The 8,729-nt window shown below is 42.1% G+C and overlaps 1 protein-coding gene across 1 annotated transcript; it reads right to left on the bottom strand.

Moving 5' to 3' along the window:
* Positions 1-3,545: 3,545 nt before the first annotated feature.
* Positions 3,546-8,325, bottom strand: nr4a1 (nuclear receptor subfamily 4, group A, member 1). The gene is made up of 7 exons (XM_080030994.1): positions 8,238-8,325; positions 6,667-7,456; positions 6,410-6,539; positions 6,155-6,318; positions 5,844-6,046; positions 5,522-5,700; positions 3,546-4,694 (listed from the first exon to the last, which is right to left on the bottom strand). The coding sequence occupies exons 2-7, from the start codon at positions 7,444-7,446 to the stop codon at positions 4,438-4,440; spliced, it is 1,713 nt and encodes a 570-aa protein (XP_079887120.1). The 5' UTR covers positions 7,447-7,456; positions 8,238-8,325; the 3' UTR covers positions 3,546-4,437.
* Positions 8,326-8,729: the final 404 nt, after the last annotated feature.

Raw genomic sequence — 8,729 nt, 5'->3', positions numbered from 1 at the left:
AGTTGATCGGTAATAAAACATGATTGAATAAACCTCATTCCCTCTTTTTGGTTGGAAATCCGACTCCAAATTAATCATTTAAATGCAGCCAAAGGTCAACATAAAATGAAACAAAATAGCTCTGGTGCATGCTGTTCTAGACTGAGTGCCCAGAGCAAGCCATAGCCAGTGGGATGAGTACTGTAACTCGACTGGAGCAAAAACCTGCCACCTGTCTTGTCTAAATGACCCCATTTAAATGCATGTCTAAATATGGCTTTATTAGAGTGGCATCAACATCTAAGACATGGATGTGTTTTATCTTCACTGCTTCTGAGTTTGTCTTCTCCATCAGAGAGTGTTCAGCTTCGAATACATCCCCCCCAAAAAAATCAGCAATTTCTTTTAAAGTTCACATATTAAGCTTATTTTCAGGTTCAAAATTGTAATTTGGATTTCTAATAGAAACTGTTTTCATGGTGAACTGTCCAAGAAGCAAAGCCTGCTCTGATTGGCCCTGAGTCTAACTGCCGGGTAGATTTAGGAGTATCTGGGGGTGTGCTTATCATATAACTGGAGGCAATGCTAAGTTAGGTTGGTAATGGCTTCTCCCTTTATGAAGTCACAAGGGGAGATAACCTGACTTGGGTTTTGGAACCCAGGTTTTCATAAAACTGGCAATGGAGAAAAAGAGAGAGGGTACTTTGAGACTTTCTAGACTCTTCAGATACCCAAGTTAGTGTTGAAGTACACGCAAACAGGCATTTTCCATATATAGGTGGAAAATATATAAGACCTTTTGAAATCAGTTCAAACACGTTCTGATATTTTGTTGGGTTACGTTTCTATAAAATCACATCCTTGGTGACACATTTGACCTTTTCACCCTGAAACTATATTTTACTATATACTGCTTGTTTGCATATTTCCCCTTTGTAAGATTCTAGTCCATTTGTGACACAGCAGAGGGGTGACATAACATTTGCTGGTCTCATTGGAGAGATGTGACACTAATAGAACTCATCACGCTCGCGGCGGCTGCCCGACACTCTGCAAACAAGTTTCAGGCTCTCTGGGCTTGTCGCCTTCAAGTGAAACCGTAGAATCTCCGTTGATCTTCTTTTATTATGTGCCATTCTCATATTCTCAAAGCCAAAGTCAAGAGCGCCTGCACAATGTCGCATGGACAGTCTGTGCTCTTGAACCGCTTCTCCTCTGAAGCCTGTAACTCTGTCTGAAGCATGTGATCGTCTATTATCACTGGCATTACATTCTACTCTCCAACAAGCCCACCTTCAGGTTGCTGTGACTTTCTCCGGTTTCCACTGAGGCATGAGGCTCATTTGGAGAGCTGCCACAGCCTACTCACTACAGTGTAGGCCATACCATCCACAACCAAATACGCCCTGTAATCAGAGTGATGCTGACTATATCCACGTGCTTTCATAACACCTACATATAGCCTTTAAGGTTATCAAGTCCACCACCAGACAGAGAACTTCTGAATCTGTAGAGAAGATCGAGACGAGCTGCTTCATTTAAGCTGCAAGTTACCTCTAAATACAATTTGAATTGTTCTGTGTTTCTTGATATGACGTCCTTTCAGATCAGAACTCCTTCAGTCACGGGGGCGCCCTTAGCTCAGTTGGTAGGGCGTCCCCCCCCGGGGACGGGCCCAGCAGCGGACCTGGGTTCGATTCCAGCCCGCGGTCGTTCTCTGCATGTCACTCCCCTCTCTGCCCCATTTCACCTCTGTCTCTACACTATCAATAAAGCATGAAAAATGCCAAAAATATCTTAAAAAAAAGAAAGAAAAAAATAAGTCCTTCAGTCTAAGTGCAGTGATTTTACATCATTTCCTCTTTGTGACACTGATTCATATTAATAGGACCATATATGGGCTGCAGCTGAAGATGGATGCACACTCAGTGACTCATAATGATCCAGTGTAATATCACATATCACAATTTTGAATATTATGAAGGAGATATTATGGTCTCTGTCATGTGCAATACTATTACTTTAGAGGGACAGTTCAGTATTTTTAAAGTGGGTTTGTATGAGGTACTTATGCATAGTTAGCCTGTTACCTTGTGGAGATGGCTGTCAGTGCAGTCATTTTAAGGAGTTTGAGGGAGACATCGCTGTAGCAGAAGTTAGCCTTGTAGTGTTGCAGAGGGGGCCAGCAGAAAAAAGTTTTTGCTATATATAAATTATTGCCTAAAAGATAAATATCCGTTCAATTGTACACAGGTGGCGAAAAAACTTTTTTTGCCTGGCCCCCTCTGCAACAGTACAAGGCTGACCTCTGCTACAGAAACGTCTCCCCCAAATGCCTTAAAATGACTCTGGTGAACGCCATCTCCATAAGGTAACATACTAACTATGCACAAGTACCTCATACAACCCCATTTCCAAAATGCTGAACTATCCCTTAAATGTGCAGCATGCCTCACCATCACAGGCTAGCTATTCTTACTATGAGCCACTGTTTATTTGCATTTGATTTACACTTTGTATATAAATTCTTTATCCAGGTTGCTAATTTTGTAGCAACCTGGATAAAGAATTTCCTTCCGGATAAATAAAGTTCTATATTATCTTTGGCCTCAAATGACTTCATACCCTTGATTCAGATACTGTTTTACTCTTCTTATTCGTTGAATCAGTCTTGCTAATCATTCCTGGTCCAGAGCCTCTGTACTCCTGCTGACTTTGCCTGTTTTGGACCATTATTGTGGATCATTGATGCCCACATGCTATTAACAGGGGCACCATATCTACAACCATATCATCTATAAATAATATTTCATGACCCTGACTTGAAGCAGTTTTTTTTAATAATGTTTACTCCTGGCTGCACAAGGTGTACATTCATGTACTGACACACACACAACCATGTGATGGTGGTGCTACACTATATACAATGATGAATTAGTCTGGGTCACTTGAGACCGGACTGGGAATTCCACCGGCTTCTAAAAAGAGAACAGCACATAACTGGGAGGGAGGTGGACGGGGGTTACATTTTTCTGAATGTTCTGATCTGTTGCCAATAGAAGAAGTTACACTTGACTCAGGCTTACAGAGTGCTGGCACAGCAGGTTACTCAGCAACACCACACAATGAAAGAATACACGGTAGACTGGCTGAATTAAAGGGCCTATATGTAACTTTTACCAAACAATTTACATTATATATTGCATATGGGTGAATGGGTAGCAATGTTACCTGAACAATTAGACTTTCTCCATTGGCTATAATATCTAGTATATTTATTTCTAAGACAAGCAACCGGGTCGGATTTGCGCGTTCCCGACATATACAGCTTATAAACAGGAGAAAAAGAAGCTCAATTGGCTAGCCACAACACCCGGGAGTCACACTAAAATAAAACCGTGCAAAAAAACAAAACGCAGGAAATATTACTCTTATGACTTATTATTCCAAAAAACTACAGGTACGATAGAGTCTACAAAACTCAATATACGAAATATTCAGAGAAAAAAGACAACAAAAGCAGCTGGCATATGCAGTTTTACATTTTATTTCATATTTATGTGCAGTAAAATATAAACTCTTAGTAAGTAAAAATTGCAGGCACAAGACAACAAGTAACCTTCCCAGACTGCAGAGAACAGTGTGGCAACAGCACCAGCAAGTTTAAAGCAGATTCAAAATCATTTACATACAAGACCAGTGTAAGACTGTACTGGAAGATACTCAGTATATTTGCTGCTCAATGTCTATTCATGATACATGAACAATACTACTGAATAAGTCTATAGGTTTAACCTACAAACCAAACCAAATACATATAGTGGCATTTGATATAAAGCAAACTGGACATTTGAGTGACAATGCTTTGGACGTTGATCCAAATGTGGCAGCGAGTGGTTCTGGGAAATGATTTGCTTATTTGAACGACATACAGAAATGTAATGCCCAGTTATTTTACGTGCAATTAACAGTCATCCAAATTCCAACAAAATATTCATACAACAACAAAAAATAAGGCAAAAATGACTGTGCTCATTACCTCCTTTGAAATGATTGTGCAGGTATTATTCATAATCAATTTGTAACTGATTGGAAAGTATATGATCTTCCCTAAACATCAGAAATGTTTCATTCATCGCTTCTTGTATGTAAACAGTCACATTTTGGTCCATGAGCTGACCTGTCTAATTCAATCTCCAAACGACAAATATCCCGAAAACTAGGAAGAGCATTTTGCGATCCACAAACGTGTTGCTTCTGCAAGTTTTAAAACAATTTTACTTTGTTATTAAGAAGTAGCCCTTTCATCCACATCTTCATTGTCCTTTAGAATTAATATTCTTCTTAGCTTCTAGCAGCCACACTTAATACTGGAGAATGAGTTCTCAGTCTTTTCTCTTTGGCTCTCATGTGAGCTCCAGATTATACATCATGAGTGGTCAGTGTCCCATGTCAAGCTCAAAACGGAAGGGTGTCCATGAAGATTTTGTCCACAATTGGAGGTGGAGGAACAAGATCTTCCAACTTAAGGTAAAAGATACGCTGGAGGCCTTGAGTGCACAGAGTCCTGAGCTCAGGCAGCTGCCCCAGAAGTCTGGACAAGTAATTGGGCCGCAACGAGTCGGAGCCGCAGGCAGAGACGTGATCTTTAAGGCAAGTGATGAACTGGTTCTGTAAGTCCTCCACACGCGCCGGCTCCTTGAGACCATGGCGGTCTGCAGAAGAAAACAAGATACATGTTAGAGTAAGGGTGGGCCTTATGCCACATTATTTTGACTTTGCACAACACAAATAACTAGAGCTGGGTATTATTGACTTCACCATATGATAAGCATCACGATAAATGGGTCATGATATGATGTATCAGCATGCATTGTGATATGATCAATATTGTGATTTTCTGCTTTGTGTTTGGAAGCGGCCAGACTAATTTTGAAATCCATGTCGGCCATGATGTTTCCAGTTTCACTCTGCCACAACATCAGCAATGGCACCCGGCAATTTGAGGCAACTAGGCAATCGTAGGTTGTAGTTCAAATAATATTGATTTTTGGACCTGGAAATCACTACAGATATCACGAAAATAAATATGGAGATATATTGCTTAATCGATTTTTTAGCACAGCCCTACAAATAACCAACCGAGACTGCAAACTTTGAAACCACAATGTGACAAATCTGACTGATAGGATTGATCAAGTTTTTGATGTAATACATTTCCTCTCTGCTTATTAGATTTGAATAAGCTTTACAAAGAGCAATACTCCGGGTTCTATTTGGAAAATCTTTACTATACAGAGAGGAATGCTAAAGTGCTGAAGCAGACAAACACTAGTGCTATCAATAGTGTTAATGCTGCTGCACAGCAATAATTCCTTAGATTAAAATTTAAACCTACATCGTAGTAATGTTTAATTTGCTACGTCTCTGCACTATACATGAGACTGCGTAACATTTTGTTATACACCTGCCATGCCAATCCTGTGTAGTGAAAGAGCCTTGTGTGCTGCTTCTAGTTAAAAAGATTGGAAAAAGCTCTCACCAGTGATTATGACGAGGGCTGTGAGGCAGGCAAAGGAGGAGACATCTAGCTTTGTGCGATGGAGGGTTTGAGAAAACTCCAAGATGGAGTCGATCCAGCTCCCAAAGCCTCGGACACACTGCGATTTGTGAAGCACGGCCCCGTCGCAGAAGATCAGCTTTTCTGTTTCAGGGTTGGAACTTTAATAGAAAAAGACAACGTAGTTTGTTAGTTTAATACAAAGAATTAAGAGTGATTGAAAAGTGTCAAATGTAGGCTGTATGATAAACATGATGATGTTGAGTATCATTTCATTGCTAGTCTTGCAGGAAACTCGACTCACCGATATGCAAGACGCAGGATGTAGAGCTCAACGAAGGAAGATTCCAGCAGCAGTTCCTGGTCTTCTGAGCAGAACTCAGAGAAACCTGGGATGCGTGTCGCCCACTTCCTGATGACCTCCATGGAGGATGTGAGTAAGTCGTAGAACTGTTTGATGTCACTGGCGTCCTCTTTTTGGTTCTGACTGACTTTCAGCTGCTCATACTGAAATTACAAATGACAGTGAAGTTCAAGCAGATGCCTACATAGGGGAAAACATGTTCCCAAATAATTGAAGAAAGGAGTGAATTTGTTGTGTTGTTTGATTTTTACCTTGGAGTAATCCAGTGTCCCAACACCGGGGTTTGAATCGATGTGGGCCCTCACCAGTGAAGCGATCATGCTCACGGGAGACACGGCGGTGCTCACGTCCTGGACGACTTTGGGTTTGGAAGGCAGGCGACCTCTTCGTCCTTTCAGGCTATCCGTTCTCACAACTGGGAAAAAAGGTGACATTGTCTGTTACTCTCAGTTCAGAGTTACCATCGTAGATCTACCACCATTCATGTGTGTTTGTGCAGAACTCACCTTCTCTAACCATGCCCACATTCAAACACTTCTGGAATCGGCAGAACTGGCATCGATTCCGCCTCCTCTTGTCCACGGGACAGTCCTTGTTGCCAAGGCAAACATACTTGGAATTTTTTTGTACTGTACGCTGTGAAATAAAAAGAACAATTACTTCAAACTTGTTATCAAGACAGAGACAAAACCTTCAGTAAGATGACACAATTTTTCAATTTCAATACATCAATTAGCTTAAAAAATAAGTCTGATCCTATTACCTTGAAAAACCCTTTGCATCCCTCACATGTGCGAACGCCATAGTGCTGACAGGAGGCGTTGTCCCCACACACAGCGCAGCAGCCCTCATTTCCACTGGGGCTTTTTAACTTGGGTGATAAGCTTCCATCCAGCTGGTCGGTGCCATCCAGGCTACGCGCTTGCTCCATCACCAAGCCGGGGAAGGTCAGTGCGGACGGGTGATGGTGGTTCAAAGTGAAAGGATCCTGTTCTCTTAAATGTGCTTGACCCAAATGTGACATATCCTCCACAGAGCCTGGGCCAAAAGGGAAGAAAGAGGGGGCTGAGGTGTCCTCCGTGCCCCAGTAAGGTGAGTAAGGCCCGAAGGCTGAGTCCCAAGTGGAGTTGGTATGCTGACTCTGGAACCCGGGGGTGGAAGGAGAGGAGGCAGATGCGGGGCTGCCAAAATAATCTGAGCCAGCGGGCGACACTGCCTCGTCCGGGTGACTCAGAGTGAAGGCTCCAGGGTAGCAACCGTAAACCTGTAAATCATCCAGCCTGAAGGGGGTTTCCAGGCCTGGCGACCGGGTTACATGGGGAGCAGGGGCTGCAGTGAACTGACACGAGTACGCATCGACGTCGCCCACACGAGTGTCCACCAAGGAGCTGATGCTTGGCAGGGACGGGGCAGAGAGCTGTTCCCGTATTAGGCTGTTCATATCGACAGCCAGCCTGGAACTAAAGTCTGTGCTCTGAAGCTCTGAGCTGCTGAGGCTGTTCTCGTAGGACTGAGATCCATGCTGGGGGTGGATGCAAGTCATGGCTGCAAGACTGAAAAAGACACAATCAAAAATGTATGAGCTTAAAAAGCTTTGGTTTTAAAATCTTTAACTTTTTAACAAACCTCCAAGTATTTGCCAGTTACCCTGCTAGGGACAAAAATGTCTGGCTGGCACCTGTTTAGCCCTTAACAGTATTCATGTGCTGGAATATTAGATGTCTGTGTGGTAGTTCAAACTTCCTTCTTTAAGGCCCTAATAATGTAAACTGGTTTTATGCTTTAAAAGTGCATATCCTCATATACTCAAACAAAATTAAATTTGCGAAATGAAATGAAATTGTAAACCATAAACAAAAATTGCCACATTGGGAGTTCCCTGGGGGGTGTGGCACAGTTGCCCATTTGGTTATACCAGCTTTGCGTCAAGGCAGACAAACTGCATAGAAATGAATAAGCATATCCAATACAGGAGAAGCTTCTCATATAACATAAGTTGCATGTGACTGTAAGTTACAGTTAGTGGGGTTGACTTTCAGCCAGGGGCATAGTGCCAACACAAAACTCACATAGCCTACATACATAGAAAACATTTTGATTTCAAAAACTTAATTCTACAACGTATTAAGATTATTTTGGTACGAATGTTCACATATTTGTTCAAACTTTGATTTTCTGCTCAACAAATTAAGACAATTATTCTGCTTTCTAATGGATTTAGAGTAATGTATGACTATTGACTAGGCTATAATATGCACAGAAAAAAAGCTTCCTAGTTCAGGTCTTTATTCGTAATATAGGCCTAGTTATTTAATTTAAAAAATAAAGTCTTACCTTTACAAGTGTTTTGAACTGTGTGTACTCCACAAAGGACCGTCAGTCATCCTCAGTGCTTCTCAGCTGAGGAGCATTCCCTTCGTGCACGTCTCCTCAACAGTTTTATACTCGCGACGTTGTTGTACCCATGACGTCGGAGAAAGGTTTCCATACAAGGCTGGTCGGTGGGCGGGGAGATTTCCATCCTCCGACCAATCACAGTGCGCGTTCGAGAGAATAGACGTTGGATGACGCACTACGGGATTCCGTTGACGCGCGTTCAGTGAAGAACCGCAGCTTTGTACTCTCGAGACACACACACACACATACACGCACACTGTCACGCACACACACACACACACACACACACACACACACACACACACACACACACACACACACACACACACACACACACACACACACACACGGATACATGAAAAATCGATATAAAGCTGAATATTACTTGATATTTTTGAGCAAGAATAGGCTGACACACTGCCAATATGC

Source organism: Ammodytes marinus (genome assembly GCF_949987685.1).
Source record: "Ammodytes marinus genome assembly, chromosome: 7".
Taxonomy (NCBI): Eukaryota; Metazoa; Chordata; class Actinopteri; order Uranoscopiformes; family Ammodytidae; genus Ammodytes; species Ammodytes marinus.
Note: the sequence above shows the minus strand (reverse complement) of the source record. Positions and strands in the feature narration are given on the sequence as shown.

Coding starts and splice junctions, on each gene's coding strand:
- nr4a1 (XM_080030994.1), bottom strand. CDS start 7,446: ATGACTTGCATCCACCCCCAGCATGGATCTCAGTCCTACGAGAACAGC. Junction 6,540..6,666: donor GATGCAAAGGGTTTTTCAAG/GTAATAGGATCA, acceptor TTTATTTCACAG/CGTACAGTACAAAAAAATTC. Junction 6,047..6,154: donor GGACACTGGATTACTCCAAG/GTAAAAATCAAA, acceptor TTGTAATTTCAG/TATGAGCAGCTGAAAGTCAG.